Consider the following 20,335-nt stretch of genomic DNA (forward strand, 5'->3'; position numbering starts at 1 on the left):
ATGTGGCCAATGTTATGAGCAAAATATGGGTTCTGGTTGTTTTAATTTGCATTCCTTGGATCATTCCTGAGATTGGCCATGTTTTTTCATTTGTTTCTTTTATGGGGTCACAGATCTTTCCTGCGGGTGAACTCTTTTTCTTTTCCTGTGTGATTTTCAGCTCGCTCTGTTAAGAATTGTAAGCTCTGTCTGTCAGATGTGACTGCCCACTCTTTGGGCAGCTCCAAGTGTTGTAAGTCCTCCTTCTATGGACACTACAGTGTGTCCCGTCCGTCCCACCGGCCGGAGCTTTCCCATGTGCTCCAGGACAGGATCCACAGCCCACCTGGTCAGGTCCCACCTATACCCACCCCTGCCCTCCACAGTCTTCCACACCTATCCTAAGTTCCACTCACACCTTCCCCTGGGTCAACCCTGGAACATGGTCGGGGGGCTTGGGGGCCCCAGCCCTTGCTCAAGCTGGTCTCCCTCCCCTTTCTTCCCTAGTAAACACTTCAGGACATAGCTCGGTTCGAGTCACCTCTCTGAGAAGCTCTTGCTGACTCCCTAGAAGGGCCAGACCCCCACTGTGCTTCCCTCTGCCCAGCAGTGACCACACCAACTTGTCACTGTTCATTTTGCAATAATTCCACCGGAGTGGGGCCCCCCAGACAGGCATGGGTCGGATGCATCTCTCTATCCCCAGTGCCTGGAACGCAGTGTGACATCAACAGGTGCTTGATGAGCATCTGCAGCCAGAATAAACGAAGGAACAAAGGAAGAATGAAGTCTCCCCCTACCCTTCTCTGCCCCCAGGCTGGATGATCAGGCATCCCAAGCCTGCTGTTGCCCCCCTACCCACCACCCCAGGTCTGCGCTTGTTAGGTTCGATGTGGAGAATGGGCAGGTGGTTTGGGAATGTTCACCCTGTGAAAAGTCACCTGGGGGACCTCTTATCTGACCCAAGTGCTTTCTGCGTCTCTCTGGCCCTCCCTTGCCCTCCCCCTAAGTGATCTCTGAACTGGGCACTGCCTGGCCAGGGTTCTGGTATCTTGCACGGAAGACCCAGCCTCTACCACGGCAGGGTGTTCTGCACGGCGGGGCTTGCGGTCAGCATTGAGGAATCTGGGACACTGGCTCCACCAAACTTCAGTCCTGACTGGACGTTCACCCAGTACTACCACCACAGGTGGAAAAAAAACACCTTTCACAGGCCAGGTTGGAAACTGAATTCCTGCCACAGGCCACAGGCCAGCCTTCTTGCCATCAGTATATTCCCTTCCTTTCTCTTTTGCATCTCTTAACCAGAATGTGCTCTAAACATTTCTTTCTTCATGTCACTCCTCTGCTCAAGAACCATCCATGGATCCCACTTGCCCATCAGAATTCAAGGAACTCCATGACCAAGCTCCAGCCTCCCTCTCTGACTTCACCCATCATCCCTTCAGCAGGCTAGTCTCCCCTATGTTCTAGAAACCTCTTCCTCCTTTTCTCCTGTGGGGCTTTGCCTATACCAATGCCCTCTGCCTGAGATACCCTTGTCCCTTCATTCTCTTCTTTAAGTCGTGGCTTGCAACCCCCACCTTCTCTGGGTCACCTTCCAACTATTCCAGTTCTTAATAACCCATTTAAAAACAAAAGACTAAGTCCTTGTGTACTCTAGACTCATCTGGCTTGTTTATTCAAAATTCAGACCATCCCAGATCTCTCTGGAGGTGGTTCAAGGACACTGGACTTTTAAAACTTCCCAGGGAAGTCTGATGCTGCAAGCCCAGGCTGGTCCATTGACCTACACTGGGGAAGTGCTGGTGATCCAGTGCTTGGCTAGCAACCCCAAGTCCACACAGGCTGCTGATGCCCACGGCTCATACACATTCCCGTCATCTCTGCAAGCAGTGACGATAATGATAACCACCATTTACTGAAGGCTCACCAGGCACTAGACACATGCTGAGCACTCGGCATGCACCATCTCACCTAATCTTCACTATGTGCTGTTAGGTAGATATTATTAACCTCATTTTACTGATAAGGAAACTGAGGACCAGAAAGGGTAAGTCTCTTGGCCAAAATCACAGAACTTGGCAGAGGGAGACCTAGTCTCAAACTCAGGCTGATTACGCCCAAGCCAGTGCTCCTCATCCCTGGGCCAGCAAGCCTTCAGAGTGGGCCCCTGGTTCAGTTCAGTTTGGGTAAATTCCATTCTGTTGCAACAACTCTCCTGCCCCTTGCTTTTGCTAAGTCATGGGGTTAGAAATATAGCTAGGAAGAGGCCCCTGTCCTCGAAGGACCTCCCAGTCCAGGTGGGGAAACTGGCACACACTTAGCTAGTCACATAAGGAGTGCTGAGACCAGAGCGGGGCGCCCCATTTGGGAAGGATGCCAAGGAGAAGCTGGGGTGGAGATGGGTACTGTCCTGGAAGGGGACAGAGGGCCAGTTCAGGCCTCGGGAGTAGGTGGAATTTGAGCCAGTTCTTGAGAGATGATAGAGAAGGGGCGGAGGGCATCAGGCAGAGGCGAGAGCCTACGCACGCACAGACAGCACGTGTGAAGGGTCAGGTTTCCAGTGGCTGTTGCCCTGGGGAGTGGTGAACAACTCGGCCGTTAAGGGCAGGTGGGGCAGGTCACAAAGAGCCAGGCGGAAGATTCTGCCCTTATGCCTTGGGCAATAGGGAGTCACGGACGGTGTGGGAGCAGGGCCATGTCTGCCCTCAGCTCTAGCGCAGGGAAAGGCACAGGTAGGTAGGTGCTCAATGGAACCTTGCTGCCTCATGTATTGCTATGTGTCTTTCTCTCATCCTCAGTAGGTTGGAATGACCTGGAGCTACTGGATAATTCCTGCCAGGAATGGAAGGCTTTCATAGCTATACTTCCTCTCTCCATTTAGCCCTTCTCTGGGAGGATGGGCACATTCCTCAACTTCTCTGAGCCCGTTTCCTCATCTGTTAAATGGAGACAACACACCAACCTTGCAGGTTTTGAGACTGAAATGAGATCAGGCGAGCAGAGCTTAGCAGGTATGCTACATGCGTGGCAAAGAGCATAGGATCACGAAGAGCATAGGCTCAGGGTCTTCCGTGTGAATCCTAGCTCTGCCCCAGGGGATGCCAGTCTCTCAGGGCTGGAGGGAGAATTCAGTTCAGAGAGCTAACATACATACAGCACCTGACACTTGCGGATGCTCAGTAGCGTTGTTTGCTGCCTGGTCTGGCCGACACAAGCCATCCTGTTCCTCCTCCTCGCTCCTGGAACACCTCCACTCTCGCTCAACGCGCTGCTCCTTCCTCCCACTCCTGCTCCTGCAGGAGGTACCTTGCAGTAGGAGCCTTAGCTCCCTGCCGCTCGCCGTCAGCTTACTTGCCCCTCACCACCTGGCACACCATACATGTCTGTGTCCTTTGCAAAGAGCTTTCACATGCATCATCTTACTGGGAATCCGCTCACCTACTGCCACTTTGAAAGCAGGACAGAGTTGATCCGCTTTGTGCAGAGAGGAAAGGACGGACATGTTGACGCTGTTTGAGCACCTGCTAAGTGCCAGGAGCGTAATATTCATTAATGCTCCTCCCAAACATCCTCCCCATTGCACAAATGTGGACACTGAGGCTCGGAGAGGGGCAGTGACTTGTCCAAAGTCACACAGCAAGGAACTGACAGAGGCTGAGTGCAAGCCCAGGTCTTTCTGACTCCAGAGTCCAGGATTTGGAACAAACACGTACAGCATGGGGTTAACAGATCTGTCCCCAGGGCTGCCGTGAGGACAAGTTGGGGTAATAGGCATGAGGGCAACTGAAACGCTTAAGGACTGGGAATAGAAGTGAAATCATGTCCGCCTCCCCCTAATTACATGGCGAACAGGGACAGAAGCCCGGGGAGGCTGCAATGTGCCCAAGGTCAGGGCAAGCCCAAGCTCACTGCCCCCGGGGACCACTGTCTTTCTTAGTTAAGGGCAGGGACTATGCCTCCAGGGCCTTTTCCTCCCCAGAGAGTGGAAACTTCCAAAGTCCCCCTGACCTGACCGGAGGGTGAAAAAAGCAGGAATTTCTGCCATGGTACATGGATCTGGAGCCTGGGGCTGAGGGCTGACATCCCAGGCTTGCCGTGGCCTCAGGCCCGTTCAGCGCCATCCCCAGCCCTGGACCTGCAGGAAGACCTGGCCCTCCTCCCAGCTCATCAGCCAATGAGAGGGGCCATCCCAGAGACCCCTTGCTCTTAGAGGAGACTGAGAGTTGTCAAGGCCAAGGGAACAGAGCACGGTGGTGGGATTTCAGGTGTAACAAACCGGCGAGGCAGATCGTGGAGTTTGGGGAGGTCAGAGCGGAAAGGAATGAGAGCCCCTCTGCCCCCTTGTTCTTCAAACTTTTAAAAAGCGGCAGACCCTTCCTTTCAAACGAACCCCGAGGCATGATCTCCTCCCCACCCCCACGTCCCCCACAGTCACTAGCAAGCCCCGGGGGGCCCCTCCCCAAGCAGCAAGCCCTGAGGAAGAACAGCAGCTCGGCAGCCAGGGGCCAGCCCAGCCCTCGCAGCTCGGCCTCGGTGTCCTGTTGACCATGAATAATTCCACGCAACATCAGCATCAGGCAAGGCCACGCTGTGACCACATTGGCAAATCACGACCCCCCAGGAGCCACAGCTGAGTGCAGGCAAACATGAACACCGTGCGAGCCCGTGCGATGCCCACGCCGCCTTCTCCTGGCTGGGCTGTGCTTGCTGCCCCTTTGCCAACGACAGCTTCAGCTTGGGCCCAGCCTTCCCTCCTTCTAGATCACATTGACTAATCACTTCAGCTTGGGCCCGGCTTCCCGACAGTATCCCGCATGGAGCAGAGCCCTGCTTCCCCAGACCCTCCCTCACATCCCCTAACTCTCAGGAAGCCCTTTCTCACGCCCTCTGAGACACAGTTCCCATGGGGTCCATCCCCCTCGCTGCCATGAGTAATAAACCCAACTATTAACTAGGGGTGAGCTCCCGGTGGCCCTCTCCTGCAGGGCATTGGCAGACGGGTTCTGTCAAATACCCCCACCGCCTAACTCTGCTGAAGTCGAAGGCAGGGGGTCATCACCTCCTTTTTGCCCCAGAGGCAACCAGACTTGCCCAAGTTCACAGTGTAGGGTGAATATATCATTTATCATCCAAGTGGGATGACTTTGATAGTGAAAGGGTGCACTAATGGTCAGTGAGCAAGGACAGAGGGCATAAACCAGGACTGTCCAGGGCAGACCAGGCATACGGGCTCCCCATCATGCTGCAGGATGTGGGGGGAGCCAGGACTGGCAAAGCCTGAATCTTGCCATCTCTCTCTGCTGCCCCGAGCGCTCCCACCGCTGCCCCGTGCCACTCCCTAGGACAGGGTGAGTCTCTCTGCTGGCGGGCTGGCAGCCCGGGGCTCTGGGTTCTCTGGTGAGGTCTGGGGAATGCGCTGCAGTTGTGATTCAGGGGTGCGGGGCCACCCCTGAGCTTCTGTACCACACAGCTGTCCCGCGGGGTCATGCCCCGTGCTTGGCATTCGCTTTCCAGAGAGTGCCCACAGTGCCTGCCAGGCACGATGCCCTATTTAGCCTGCCCAGGGGGGGAACGGGTGGTTTCACATAAAAGAATTTGCAGGTGAAAGTGACCCCTTTAAACACTGAAGACTTTATTTTAGCTGTTTGCCCAGATGGCCCTTCTGATGCAGGTCACCTGCTCCCCTGCCTTAGTAAGCAGGGTGCAGGAACACGGGGCACCTTGCCGTGTCTGCTGTCTCGTGGCCATTAGCGGGACCATGTTACAGCAGAGGGCATGCACCCAGGGGCACCCCTCACTATAGAGGCTTTCCTACTGGGAGGAAGTAATGACCCAGAATAAAAGAGGAGTGTGTTTCCAGGGGTGTGCACTTCATTTTTTTTTTTATTATTCTTTTAAGATTTTACTTGTTTATTTTATTGGTGGGGGGGGAGGGCAGAGAGAGTCTTGAGCAGACTCTGTGCTGAGTGTGGAGCCTGATGCGGGGCTTGGTCTCACGACCCTGAGGCCAGGGCCTGAGCCGGAACCAAGCACTGGAGGCTTAACCAACGGTGCCACCCAGGCAGCCCAGGGGCGTGCACTTCTGACTGAGCACAGGGGGCAGCCCTGCCCTCGGCTGAGATCCCCACCCCACACCCAGAGGCCTGGCCTCGATGAAGGCTTCCTCCTCCCAGTGGGCCCGGGTGCAAGTGCTGTGTGCGCGGACCTGGTGGGAGGTCTGCTGCCGTCCCTTTCTCCGAAGCCCCTGCCGTCTATGCTGGGCTGTGCCAGCACTTTGCGCAGATCAGCCTGATGCAAGCATGACACCGTGGAGCTGCAGCGCAGTGCTATCTTCAGGGCCTGCTCAGGCAGCCTGAGCCATCTGTCCCTGCATTCGATGGGCCAGGTGGTTGTGTGGTTGTCACTCGGCCGTCTCTGGACTCTACTGTCCATTTCTAACTGCTCTGCTCCCTAACTTACAAGGCACCAAGCTCAGTAGATGGTAAGCTCTTGGAGGGCAAGAACCTTATCAGTTCATGTCTCTCTCCCCCTAAAAGTCCCGGCTTAGTATGCAGCACAGAGTAGATGCTCAGTAAACACCACCCGAATCAAACTGAATCAAGCTAGGAGGCTTCATTTCAGCCCCCATCCTCAGCCAATGCAGATGTGTTCTGCAGGGAAGGGGGCCTCTCTGCGGGCTTTCTGCCTGCCTTTGTGACTCCGATGCATGCCCTTCGGAGGTTTGACTGCCTGAGGGTAAAGGGCCTGCGAGTCTAAGAGTTAGGGGTGGGGGCATCATCTGCAAAAGGCTCTGGTCAGTTTTGTCAGCCTTCGGTGACCACTGATCTGAGCAAGGAGGTACCGAGGTGAGCAGAGCAGAGGTCTAGCCTTGAGCAGGTGGTCACGCGCCAGCAATCAATGTACAAGGCCCGAAGGTGGCATAGAGGAGCCAGAAGGAACTCGTGGTGACATCAGGCAAAGCTTTCAGAGGAGGGGCATCTGTGCCGGGGTTTGAAGGATGAGCGTGAATTTGCCAGACAGACAAGCAAAGGGCATGCTGCTGGAGGGGACAGCCTGGGACGGGCTTAGGGAGCGGGAGAGCAGGGGTTGTGGCACGGGGCTGACCAGGGAGAAAGTCGGGAGGGCCACAGAGGTGAGGCATGGAAGGTTTTGGATCTGGGGTGATGGGAGCCACAGGAGGGATGTGGGCAGGATGGACATGATTAGCTCTGAGTGAAGACGGATCCCACCATCCACCTGGGTGTGGGGCAGGGGAGAGGACATCGGGGGGGGGTGGCGACAAGACTCCATAGGAACGGGAACCCTGAGAGACCTTCACAGAGGATCAGGGCCTTGGGGATAGCACCAAGGAGGGTCTTGTTCAGAGGCCTGCTTTGTGGGAAGGCGGAAAAGGCTCTCGAGGGCCCCAGCAGCTGCATTTCTTCTCAGTGAATCATATTTTACCTTCAACGCTTCCCCAAAGAAAGTGAACAGTGGAAGAGCCCGGACAGCAAGCACCCCATCCCCATGCACCACTTTGAGCACTTCAAGTGCTCTCAGGCCCGCTGTCTCGCATGAACCTCCACATAACCCCATTTCGCAGACAGGAACACTGAGGCCCTGTGAGGTCACATGGGGGTTAGCAGTGGTGCGGGGCTAGAATCCAGGGAGCAGATGCATCTCAGGCCTGGGCATCGGGCACAAAGCCCAGTTCCTCGTCCGGGAGGGGGTCCCCAGGGCTGTCCGGCAGCCCATAGTACAAGTCTTCCTCTTCCCGCTCTGACTGCTCTGAACCTGGGTCTGAAGCCTTCTCTTCCTCCTCTTTTGTCCCCCGGGATGGCTGCCAGCAGCTGGACAGGGCAGTGTCCCGCCGCTGGCCCCCTGAAGACGCATCCTCTGCCATGGGGGCGTCGATCAGGGCAAAGTCATGGAAGCGGTCCAGCCAGCACTTGCAGGCCCAGAGCTCCCGAGGCGGGCAGTGAGGCTCCTCCCCCTCTGGTGGAGAGGGGTTGGGGCTGCTGCCCTCATCGGAGGCCACGTCCAGGTCATCTTGGAAGGAAGCCAAGGGTGCAGGTCCCTGGGGACAGGCCTGGAGGCTGCAGGAACAAAGGCCCAGAGAGCCAGAGTTGCTCTGAGTCAGACTGCCCAGGTCCAAATTTCAGCCACCAGCTGCAAAGCCCAGGGGAGGTGAGTTCACCTGTCTGGGCCTCAGTTTCCTCCCCTACAAAGTGGGGGAACATAATCATACTCACTCCTATGGTTGTCTCCGAGGATTACAGCACATAGCGTGTGCCAAGCCCTTTGCACAATGCCTGGCACACAGTAGGTGCTTAAGCAATGGGCATTATGTTATGATCCAAACCAGGTTCTTCCCCTGCCTCTCTGGCCACTCAGGGGTCTCCTGTGGGCCCTCAGCCCCCACCACACAAGGTGTCACCTTCTGCTCCCTCGTCCACCTCCTCCATCGGACTGGGAGCTCCTGCAGGGTGGGGGCCATTGAGGTCTGGCAGGGAGTAGGTGCCCAGCTATGTTGGTGGGATGAGTGAATAAATGGATGAAAGAGAAACCTAGTTCGTAACCAGCCAGGGACAGGGTGGGCGCGAGTGACCTGCCCGACGTCACAGAGCACATCAGCGACAGAGTCCAGATTTGAACTCACTGTCCCAGTTCTCAAAACAGCCCTCTGAGGCAGGAGTGATTGTTCGCACATGGGGAAACTGAGGCTCAGGAGGATAAGAAACTTGCCAAGGCTACACAGCAGAGGAGCTGGGATTCGAACCCAGGCCTGGCCGACTAAGCCAGACTCATGCGTCTGCTCTACCTGCTGCCTGTCAGGGCGTCCCCACCCCCGTGCCCTCACTACTCCCAAATGTCCCCAGCTGGCCCTGAGTGGCCCACAGCCCCACCTGCTTCATGCAGGAACTGGACAGCACGCCCACCCCTGCACTCTGAGCACTCACCCAGGCCTGCTCGGAGTCAGGTTGCTTTCTCCCTCGTCCTCATCTGAGGCCCTGTGGATAACCACTGCAGCCTCCATCCAGCCCTGAGCATCTTGGGGGCCACCTTCTCCTCCATCACTGGCTCCCAGCTGCAACTGTCCCAGCTGGGGGGCCAGCAGCGGGCGAGGGTCCTCACGGTAGCCCATGACCTTCATCTGGATGTGGCTGAAGTTGGGCAGGCTCTGGTCATAGGCGGCTTCCTCCCACAGCCTGACATATGGGGGCTGCGGGCTGGGCAGGGCACGGCAGAGAGCAGAGAAAAACAGGCAGGTGAGACCACCCAGCAGACATCGCAGGAGGAGACATTGGTGTTGTCCCCCCACCCCCTGCCCTCCACCCTCCTGCTCTGGACATCTGGTCTCCCCTGACCTCAAGACTTTGGGGGATGTAACTGTACCCAGTTCATGGATGGGGAAACTGAGGCCCAACAAAGAGTGGCAGAGCTTAGACTCTTAGACCAGTCACTGCTCCTCTCACTCCACGTCTCCAAAGTTAACCCCAGGAGTCCACTTGTGAAATGCAGGCCAGTTCGCATTGCCTGAGAGCGTGCTGTGTTACAGACGGTGAGCTAAAAGCCCACGCCTACCATCGCATTCATTCTGCACCATGAAGCAGAGTGGTCGTGCCCGGGGTTCGGATGAGGACACAGCAGCAACATCCCAGTTATTGAGTGCTCCTTGCCTGCTAGGCTGCGTCAGGCGCCACATCGGATCCGCACCATAACTGGGAGACTTCGGCTGGCTTGCCCTGAGTGCCTCAAACACCAGGTGGCAGTGCTGGGCTCCAGCCCTCCCCTTCTCTATGCTCTCTATAGCCTCTCTGGGAAGTGAGGTGCAGGGACTGGACCCCTTGCCCAAGATCACACAGAAGGAGCCCGGAGCTCAGCTCCGTGCAGTCCTATGCCCACCCAGGGGCTAGCCACCTCATTCCCCCGGGGACATGTGGTCACTCTGTGTGCCAGGAACAGAAAATATCATCACTGCCTCCTTCCCCAAGCAAAGTAGAGAATTCCAGAGCCCTGGCCACAGACCCTGGACCTGCAGCCCGGCCTTCTGAGCAGTCACAGCCTCCAGGGGTGGCGAGGGCAGCCGGTCCCACTCCCATCCAGGGCTGGAGTGCTCGCTCCTGTGTCCTGATGAGCCAGGCCTGGTACCTCCAGGGAGGCAGGTCTGGTCTGGTCCGTCACTGACTCCCTGTGAGGTTTGAGGCCCGTGATTACACTTCTTTTTTTGTTGGTTTGCTTGTTTGTTTTAGAGAGGGAGAAAGAGAGAGATGGGGAGGGGCAGAGGGAGAGGGAGAGAGAGAGAGAGAGAAAATCCCAAGCAGGCTCCAAGCCCAGCATGGAGCTGGATGTGGGGCTAGATCTCATGACTCTGAGATTGTGACCTGAGCCAAAATCAAGAGTCAGACACTTAACTGACTGAGCCACCCAGGTGCCCTGAGATTATATTTCTTGAGCCTCAGTTTCCTCCTTGGTGTAAAGGGCCCGACACCCCCATTTCACAGGGCTCCTATGAGGACTGAAGGAAGTAATGAGGCAAACTGCCTGCTTGGATCTCAGGCTGATAGGAAGCACGTCTTACTAACGGTGACACTGTTCTTAGTGCTTTGCTTATATTAACTCCCTCAGCCCTGCCGAAGCCCTAGGAGAAAGGTGTGATCAGTGCCCCTATTTTATAGGTGGGGCAAAGAGAGGTGAGTTGTATTCCCCGAATCCCACAGCCTGTAAGTGGAGAGCCGCAGGGCTGTGCTTGGCCATCGACATGCCCCCCTGTTTGCCAAAGGAGCCGTCACAGCTGTTTGGGATCTGGGGCCACACCTGGTTTTGCTTTCGGTCGGCCACGAACTCGCTCTAAGACAGGACAAAGTCCCTGAGCCTCAGTTCCCTCATCTTTAAAATGGGGATAATAATGCCTACCTCGTAGAATTGAGAGTTCAAAACAATCCTGATTTCCAATAGCATGCTCTCAGTAAGTGAGGAGGCAAGGCAGAGAGCTGGAGCCAGCGGAGGAGACCCCCCCCGCCCACCCATCCCACCCGACTCCATCACCCTCCGCTGGAAGAGGAGACTGGCCTGAGGGGCTCTCCCTGCTCCACCCCCGCCCTGGAGAGCCTGGCCCTACCTCTTCATCTCAGCAGCAAGCCCATTCTCCAGCAGGCCCAGTGCCTTTGGGGCCAGGATGCCTTGGAAGTCAGAGTCAGCAGGTATGAAGGTGATCTACAGGGCAAAGGAAAGAAGGCTTCTTTGTGTGGCTCCCACCCATCCTGACCCGGAGGGCCTCCCTGTGTGACAGCAGAGGGGTCTGCTCAGGGCCCAGCACCAGTGGGTGGATGCACCTCTGGGCTCTTGCTCCCACCTGGCTCTTCATTCACCCAAAAGACATTTATTGAGCACCAGCTGTGTGCCAGGCAGTCTCCCAGGCACCAGAGGGCAGCAATGAGCAAACAAAACAAACATCCCTGCCCCTGAGGAGGTGGTATCTTGTCATTTCCCAGGGTCCTGGTCCAGTGCCCAGAATGTGCCTGGCACAGAGTAAGGGCTTCATCCATATCTGGTGAGTGAGTGTCATGTATTTCTTGGCACAGAGGCTGTGGTGGGGGACAGGGAGGTGAACGGCTGAAATTGCACCCACCAGTCCCTGTACTGGAACTTTCAGGGATCAGGGGGTCTCTGCAAGTGCAGCACATGGGGCGGAGACCGGTGGCAGAGGGGAGGCAGGTCATAAAGGAGGCCGTGGGATGAGACAGAAGGAGCCCTGCCCTTGGGGTCCGGGAGACTAGGGAAGATTCCTTCCTTGGGCAGGTCATCTCTCCTCTCGGAGCCTCTATGTGCCTCTCTGTAAAAAGGGCTAGCCTCAAAGAGATATTTGCGGCATTGTTCATAACAGCCAAAAAGTGGAAACAACCCAAGTGTCCAACAACAGCTGAATAGATAAACAAAATGTGGTATATACATGCAATGGACCATTATTTGGCCTTAGAAAGGAGGGCAGCTCTGACACATGCCACGACATGAATGAGCCTTGAAGAAATAAGCTAATAACAAAAAGACAAATTCTGTAGGAGTCCACTTACATGAGGTACCCACAATAGTCAAATTCATACAGAGAGTAGAACGGTGGTTGCCACAGACTGGAGGGAGGGGGTGGGGAGTTATTCTTTAATGGGTATACAGTTTCAGCTTGGCAAGATGGAAAGACTTCTGGAGATCGGTTGTGCAACAGGGTGCATTTAATTAACACTCCTGAACTGTAGGGGCACCGCGCTGGCTCAGCTGGTGGAGCATGTGACTCCTGATCTGGGAGTTGTGGGTTTGAGCCTCACATCAGGTGTAGAGGTTACTAAAAAATAATATATATATATATATTTTAAAAAACACTACTGAACTGTACATTTAAAAATGGTAAGACAGTAAATTTTATGTTTTGGGTATTTTACCACAATTTTTTTAAATGATGCCGGCGATACCTGTCTCCTGGGGTCGTTGTGAGGATCCCACGAGATACTGTATAAGGAAGCCCCCAGCACAATGCTGGGCACATAGTAGCTACTCAGTAAACCATAGTTCGATGTTACTGAAGATGAAGTTATCTGGCCTGAGTCTTGCTCTCCTCAACTGAAAATTTGTTCAACAAATACTTGACAAGACCCCACTGTGTTATACCAGAGTCAAAAATAGCAGCCCCTTTTATCTCTTCCTACAGAGCATGATGAGTAAAAGACACTTGTCTGCACCAGAAAAGCTCCATCCTGCTGGGAGGAAGGGAATGATGGATGGAGGGGCTCTTAGAACTCCTATGAAGAGTAAGCTTCTCTGAAATGTCTAGAAATAAGGCAGGGATCTTGGTATCTTCCACACCCACCACGGATACCCTGCACTTGCCAGCTGGCTCTATACTTCTTAGAAGCTGCTCCTTCCGCTGCCTCATTACCTCATGGCCCAGTCATCACCTTCTCCCCTTTCTCCTCCTCCTCACCATCATCACCATTATCACTATGCCCACGACCACCACCACCACCACCATCACTGTTATCACCATGACTACAACCATCACCACCACCACCGCCACCATCATCTCCATCAACATTATCATCATATCATCATCACCATCATCACCACCACTACCATCACCATTATCACCATGACTACAACCGTCACCATCACCACCACCACCGCCACCATCATCTCCATCAACATTATCATCATATCATCATCATCACCATCATCACCACCACTACCACCACCGTTATCACCATTACTACGACCATCACCATCACCACCACCACCATCATCGGCTCCATCAACATTACTACAACCGTCACCATCACCACCACCACCGCCACCATCATCTCCATCAACATTATCATCATATCATCATCATTACCATCATCACCACCACTACCAGTATCTTCACTTCCATCATCATCATCATATCATCACCATCACCATCCCCATCATCATCTCCATCAACATCATTATGTCATCATCACCATCACCACCATCACCATCACCATCACCAGCATCACCATCACCACCATCACCACTATCATCATCGCTATCACCATCATCATCACCAAATACATCATCAGCATTATCACCACAGTGAAAAGCCTGAGGGAGAAGGAAAGGCTGGAGCATGTTAGAACACAAGTCCTTTTAAGAGAGGGGGACAGAGTTGAAACTGGTGAGGGGATACCAGACTATGAAGACTCCGAACATCAGACTAAGGAGTTCAGTCTTTATCCAGAAGCAGTGGGAGCCCTGGAGGAGTTCTCAGGAGGAGAGTACCCAGACAAATTTGTGTTTAGTCAGAGCTCCAAGCAGTCCCCAAAGGGAGGGAGCAGAGGGAGTGAGGGATACCCATGGAGAAGACAGATCCATCAACCGTCAATCAGGGGCCTGGTACTGGATTCCAGTGGAGTAGGCAGGAGAGGGGACTAGAGGAATTGTGGGTAGAAACAGAAGCCAGACGGGGAGAGGCCCTGTTTTCTCTGCCAACCCTTGCCTTCTCCCAGCAACCTTGCCCCATCTCAGCCAATGGGCACAGCATCCCTGCCTGGCCCATCTTCTGGCTTTGCCCCAATTCCTCCTCCTCTCTCATGCCTGAGGTCCAGCTGATCACCACATCTGACCAAGTCTACTTCAGAAATTCAATGAGATAAGTTCAGCAGAAGCTCAGTCCTATATCTAGCCACAGCAGGGACTGAACATATGATGAATGAGCAATGTCTTCTTGGTTCCTGTAGCCTTGGGTTCAAATGCTGCCTCGGTCCAGGGGCCCATCATCTCTCACCTGGCCCCGTGAAGGAGCCTCCTCCTCTGGCCTGGTTGCCCCTGAACCTTCCTCTTCTCAGATGTCAGCCTGATAACTTTCCTGAACTGCAAAGCTAATCATGTCCCTCTCTTGTCTCATCAACTGAAGGTTAAGGTCCATATTCTTTAGCACAGCATCCCAGGCCCTGCGGAGCTGAGCCCACTCTGTCTCCACCTTCCTTCCAGCCCACACGTGCAGCAGCCGTGTTGACCCACTCTCCTTGCTTTTACCTCCTTCTTTTGATCGTGCTGTTCCTTCTTCTTAGAAAGTCTTTCCCCATCTTCTTTGCTTGGCAAACTTCTACTTAGCCTACAAAGGCCAGCTCATCTTCTCCGCAAAGCCTACTCCCTCCCCATCAGGCAGAACATTGTCTCCCCAACAAGATTCCCAGCTCCTCAAAGACAGGGACAGCTCAATTCATGTTATTCTTATATCTTAATTGGCTGATTCCATTCCCTTATAGTTATATTTCTTTCAATCCAGAAAATTCCCATTTAGTGGGCCTTGTAGGGGGGAGGATGGGCACCAGCACCTGCTGAGGGCTCCAATGGGCCAGGCACTGAGACGATGTGGGAGACAAGGCCCCTTGCTCCAGCACACGGCACGGGCCCACAACATGCTTTCCTTCCTTGCTTGCGTCTCTGAGACACACACCCACACAGACCCACACCAGTGCTCACACCCCTGCACACACATACGGAGACCTGCCCAACGCCACAAACACCAGCCCTGAGGACAACGTGTGACACCGGCCCCCCACAGATGAGACCCCACAGGTTCCCCACACTGGGCCGTGCAAGGCTCTGCCAAGGTCACCGAAGAGGGGCAGAGGGAGGAGGAATTTAAAGCTGGGCCTGGGACACGAAATCCCGGGCTGTTTCTCCCCTGCCTTGCTGCCTCCCCAGCACCTGAACACGTGAATCTATCAACAGTTACTCATTAATACCCAGTAGGATTCCCTCTCCCTCTCTCCCTCACCCGCCACTGCCACCGGGTCCCTCTGCATCCCCCCGCCCCCTCCAGAGCCACCTCCGGTAAAGGGGGAGAGGACAGGAAGGACACGGCCCTCCAAACCCCTGCTGTCCCCTTGCTGGGCCCCAGGATCCCATCTCCTCACTGGGAGGATGACAACAGAGGTGGTAACATGGGTGGCTTGTGCCCCAGGGACCTCTTCTCGCCGTGACCTGTGCTCAGGGCATTGCACAGACAGAGGCTAGTTGACTGTAAACTGCTTGGGAAATGGCTACAAACCAGTCCAGACTGCCCCAGCACCGAACGCCCTGACAGCCCACGGCTGGCCCATGGAGGGGGCAGGGCTGGGGAGAGCCGGGCCCAGGCCCCCAGGAGCTTCGTCCCTCCTCTCGGAACCCCTGAACCCAGCCACCCAGGTGGGAGGTAGGAGGGGGCTGCAGGTCGTGGGCTGCCTGGGGTCTGGAGCCCTACATCCCTACACATCAGGACCCACGGGGCAGGCCCTTCAATGCACCCCCTCTCCCACCCCTCTTCCTGACACACACTTCGTACAAATGAGGAAACAGGCTCAGAGAGGGAAGGCACTTGACCAAAGTCTTCCGGGCAGTTAGAGACAGAACCCAAGTTCTCTCCTTGTCTCCCTGGGTCTATCTTACCAGCTGTGTGACCTTGGAAAAGTCGCTCATCCTCTCTGGGCCCTGAAGGATTACAACGCCTGACATGGTCCAGGCATTGTTGGGAGGACTGGTAACAGTGAGACTGGAAGCCCTTCTCCTAAATACAACACCCTACCGTTTATAAACATATCTTCTCTGATCTTCATAGTAACTCTGGGAGGCTGGGAGAAATAGGAGCTTGGGGCCCATTTCACAGATGAAAGAAACCAAGGTTCAGAAAGACAAAGGTCACACAGAGTTTGAGACAGAGCTGGAACTAGAACTCAGGCTCCCAAACCAGTGCTCTTCTCATGACTAAGTCACTCAGAAGGCTAGGAATACATTAAAGGGAAGAAGAGAGCGCTGCCCCACCCATGCGGGCAAGGTTATGGCGGACCCTCCCCGGAACTCTCGGCAGCTCTGGGACACAGGGAAAGCCCTCCGAGGAAGAGGCTTGTATTTTAAGTCACATGCAGCTGAGCTGCGACCCCAACTCTGACACTTAGGAGCTGTGGGGCCTCACCTTTCTGAGCCTGGTGTTTCTCGACTGTGAAATGAACTACAGACGGTACCAGAAAGTTCTGGGTGAGGATGAACTACATACTCTGTGAAAGCAGAAGTGCCTGGCAGGCAGCAAACACTCCTTAGCTGTGGTTTCGAGCACATGATTGTGTGTCGGGTTTCGCTGCGTCTCCCTCATGGTTCAGGGCTCCAGACCCAGGGGACTTCGGATCAGTCCTTATGACTACGGAGAGATGGATGGGGGGACAGAGGGAGGGAGGCCTGGAGGGATGGACAAAGGGACAGAGGGAGGGAGGGATGAGGGGAAGGAGAGAGGGAGGGAGGGAGGGAGGTCTGGAGGGAGGGAGGGAGGGATGGAGGGAGGGAGGGATGGAGGGAGAGAGGGGTGGAGGGAAGGAGGGAGGGATGCTCAGGAGGGAAAAGGGAAGAAAAGAGAGTAGAAGAGGGGAGGACGGCAAGACCAGTGAAAGATGGGGGATTATCCCCAGAACAGGACCCTCCTGGGCCCGGGCCTGCAGCCCACCCGACGCCGCCACCACCTACCTTGGGGTAGCATTGGCACATGCTCCAGATGACGCCCCCGATCACCATGACGCAGCCCATGGCGTAGAAGGTGCCGTAGACCTGGGGCCGGTCGTGGCTCATGAGGAACGTGCCGAGGGCTAGCAGGAAGAGCCCCAGCACAATGAAGCCGATGCGGAAGGTCTTCTCGTCGGCCATGGCCGCCTGGCCGGGCCCGGGGCTGAGCGGGGCTGGTGAACCCGTGTGGATGCCTGTACACGCTCGCACAGAGAAGGATGAGGCTCGGGGATCGCTGCGGATTGGGGCTTCCAGCTGAAGGCAGGGCGGCTCCCTCCAGGGCCAGTGGCAGTCGGGGGCACCATTCACCAGGCTGGAGGAGCTACGCTTCGGTGGCCCTGTGCCACCCCCCCCCCCACCCTCTCTCCCTCTCACCTTCCCTCTGGGCCCAGCCAGAGCGTGTGTGTGTGTGTGTGTGTGTGTGTGTGTGTGTGTGTGTGTGAATCTGAATGAGGGAAAACATGAGGGAGGGAGAGGGGGAGGTTTCAGGGGCTGGGCCCCAGCCAAGGCTTTGACATCACCTCATTTGCCTGCGTGGGGCCGAGCTGGGTTGGCCAGGTGGCCCCGTGCCGTCCGGCCAGGGACGCAGGGTACAGTGCCACAGCCAAAAGACATTAGAATGCCACTGGAAGGTTCCAGGATCCCATGGGCCAGCATTTGAGGATCCTGAAGCACTCTGGACTCTTCGAGGTCATGGGCGCATCTGGGGTTGAGGAGTGAGAGCTCCTGTTTAGTGGACGGTGGCTGCAGGCAGGACACGGTTGTCCACGTGGTACAGGTATTAATGAAGGGAAACCCGTGAGGCAACTACTACTATCTCCACTTTACAGAGGAGGATGGGGCGGGGGTAAAGTGCCCAAGGTCATACAGGTGGACATGGCAGAGCCCCTGGAAGTGGAACCCGGAGGCCGTGCACCAGCCACCATGTGATACTGTCTCACTGTGGGCCAAGGTTCAAAGTGCGGGCCCCGGTGGCCAGGCCGTGGGTTCTGGCTCCTCTGCCGAGGGCAGCATACTCTTGATGAAATTCCCTCTCTGTGCCTCGGTTTTCCTCCCCTATACAATGGGGATAATAACCGCACCTCCCAGGACCAGAGCTGTCTCCAGGCCTGGCCTCCCTGTGTTCCTCTTTCCGTTCTCATACTCTGTGCTCCCCCAGACCTGCTCCCAATGAGCTGCCCCCTAGAAAGTCTGTGTGTGTTGATGCCCCTGTGGGGTGTGAATGACTGACAGGGAGTCCTCAGCCTCCTAACCTCAGAAGATGTCTTCACCCTAAGAATGGCATTCTAAGGTTGGAGTTTCAGTCCTGAGGACGGGCTGATGGGGAAAATCAGATTCCTTTACAGGATTATAGGAAAATGAAGGCCATGGGGATCTCTAAAGGAAGATGGTAACTTTATAGTTTTTACAGGGTTAAGTTGTCACCGTGTGATCTGGCGTCCAGACTTAGTAGGTTTGGGGGGGTTTCTGTTTGTCGTCACTACTTTCTCCCTCCTCCCCAACATGAGCTGTGCTTGTCTACACCTATGTTCACGCCCTCTGCCTGGTGTTCCTGCCCACAGACACTTTCTCCAGCGGCGGTTTCTCCTTCACCACCCGTCCGATTCAGCCGGGCTGCACTCTACAGTTTGCGGGGGAGGGGGCTGGGGTCCCCTGTAACAGCTCAGGAGACCCTCACAGTGAGAAGTTGCTAAGAGGTCAGGAAGGGCTGAGAGTCACCCGGTCACATCCAGGTTTGATTCCCCAGGTGAACTTGGGCTGGTGGCTCCACTCTGGGCTTGAGACTTGTCACCTGTGCCTTGAAAGTGGTATTAGGCCACCTCCTAGGTACTGTGCTGGGAAGTGACCTAATGGAGGAACAGGTGCCTTGTAATCTGATTATCAACATGGCTGGACCCTCCAGGGCAACACGATTATCATCATCTTATGGAGGCTTGGGGAAGGGAAGCGAGAGGCGCCCCGCCCAGAAAAGGAGACCGAGGCCCAGAGGGGCCTCAGCCCGCGCTGTGGGGTCCTGGCGCGGCGGTGGGGAGTGAGTGGATGTGCGCGGTCCCCGTCCAGCGGGAGCCTCTCGCGCCCCCTGGTGGCCGTCGTAGCACGCGCTCTGCAGGGCACTCGCAGGCCCGTTCAATCAGGCGTCTCTGCCCGTGTCCGCGCTTATCGTGCCCATTTCACAGGCGAAGAAACGGAGCCTGAGGAGTGGCAGGGACTGGCCGGTACCTCCCCAAACCGAGTCGGTGGCTAAACGAGGACCAAGACCCATGCAGCCCCAGCCCCGATGTAGATAGATTTGGTCCTTAGCCCTTCCAGAGGCCTCCCAGTCACCAGAGCATTTTCCTCCGCGCCCCACCTTTTATTTCCTCTGCACGAGCAAGCCTCGGTTCCTCCTTTTCTCTCCTCTTAAAAAAAGGGGAGTGACAGCGCGTAAGAAGCTCTGGGACAAGTAGGTGCTCCGTAGAATGGATCTAATGTAACCTCCTCCACAGAGCCGCGGTGACGGTTACAGGGGAACGTGTGTGTCCAGCTCTCCGTGCTCCCAGCGGCTCCCCTCCCGCCTGCCTGCGGCCTTTCCCTCCCAGCCAAGCGGGCGTCAGTGGGAGGAGCGGGTCAGGAGTCTCATCTTCCAGCAGAGGGCGCGCTAACCGCTCTTTTCTTCCTATCGGGTAGATTCAGGATCCTCGCAAAATCCTCAGAGGCAGGGAGGGGAAAGATCACACCCATTTGACAGATGCAGAAACTGAGCCTTGTGGAGGCAAGGTGAGCTACCCAAGGTCGCAAAACCTGTAAATAGCAGATCCAGGAATTCAAACCAGGTCCCCAATCAGTCTCTTGCTGAGCACCTACTACATGCCGGATACCCTGAAGTGCGAGGCACTCTGATAAATACAGGGTTTCAGAGAGTGATGGCACTTGGTCCCTCTTTCTGGGGAACAGTAAGGCTCTGAGATGTGGGTGAGGTCCAGCACATGCACAGAGCAGAGAGAGGGATAGACTGGGGGGGGGGGGGGAGATGGGAGGAATGAAGGGACAGATTCATAGAAGGGATCCTTGAGAGGTCATTTGGAGTTCTGTCAGGGCAGAAAAAAAACTCAGACAGTGATCAGCAAGTGCAAAGGCCCAAGGGTAAGTAATGGCTGGAGCTAAAACTCTAAATGCCATGCACACCCTCGCCCCTACACTGCCCTACCCTGCATACTCCTCCCCTACCTCCTCAGACCTGCCCCTCCCATGTCACCTCCATCCTTCCAGCATTATTCAGGCCATCACCTGGATATCCTGGCCAGCATCCTTACCTCCTCTTCACACCCATATCCTGTTGGCTCTACCT

General features: G+C 55.5%; 1 protein-coding gene across 2 annotated transcripts; it reads right to left on the bottom strand.

The window, feature by feature from the left end:
• Positions 1-4,464: 4,464 nt before the first annotated feature.
• BSND (barttin CLCNK type accessory subunit beta) lies at positions 4,465-20,195 on the bottom strand. 2 transcript variants are annotated; one of them, XM_064589069.1, is made up of 5 exons: positions 16,972-17,111; positions 16,511-16,651; positions 11,087-11,181; positions 8,925-9,194; positions 4,465-8,060 (listed from the first exon to the last, which is right to left on the bottom strand). In XM_064589069.1, the coding sequence occupies exons 2-5, from the start codon at positions 16,604-16,606 to the stop codon at positions 7,646-7,648; spliced, it is 876 nt and encodes a 291-aa protein (XP_064445139.1). In that variant the 5' UTR covers positions 16,607-16,651; positions 16,972-17,111; the 3' UTR covers positions 4,465-7,645. The 2 variants fall into 2 exon arrangements, with proteins under 2 accessions (XP_064445139.1, XP_045755040.1); XM_045899084.2 differs by lacking the exon at positions 16,511-16,651 and having other exon boundaries at positions 16,972-20,195.
• Positions 20,196-20,335: the final 140 nt, after the last annotated feature.

This window comes from Mirounga angustirostris, unplaced genomic scaffold (genome assembly GCF_029215605.1).
Source record: "Mirounga angustirostris isolate CCGP_5_RB_7025 unplaced genomic scaffold, mMirAng1.0.hap1 SCAF_4, whole genome shotgun sequence".
NCBI classification, from domain to species: domain Eukaryota; kingdom Metazoa; phylum Chordata; class Mammalia; order Carnivora; family Phocidae; genus Mirounga; species Mirounga angustirostris.

Bases quoted from the DNA above. Each gene is read 5' to 3' on its own strand.
- BSND (XM_045899084.2), bottom strand. From the start codon at position 17,148: ATGGCCGACGAGAAGACCTTCCGCATCGGCTTCATTGTGCTGGGGCTC. The intron at 9,195-11,086 runs GTAGGGCCAGGC...TGCCCTGCCCAG, and splicing joins CTTGCTGCTGAGATGAAGAG to CCCGCAGCCCCCATATGTCA. The intron at 8,061-8,924 runs GTGAGTGCTCAG...TTGTTCCTGCAG, and splicing joins CTGACTCCGAGCAGGCCTGG to CCTCCAGGCCTGTCCCCAGG.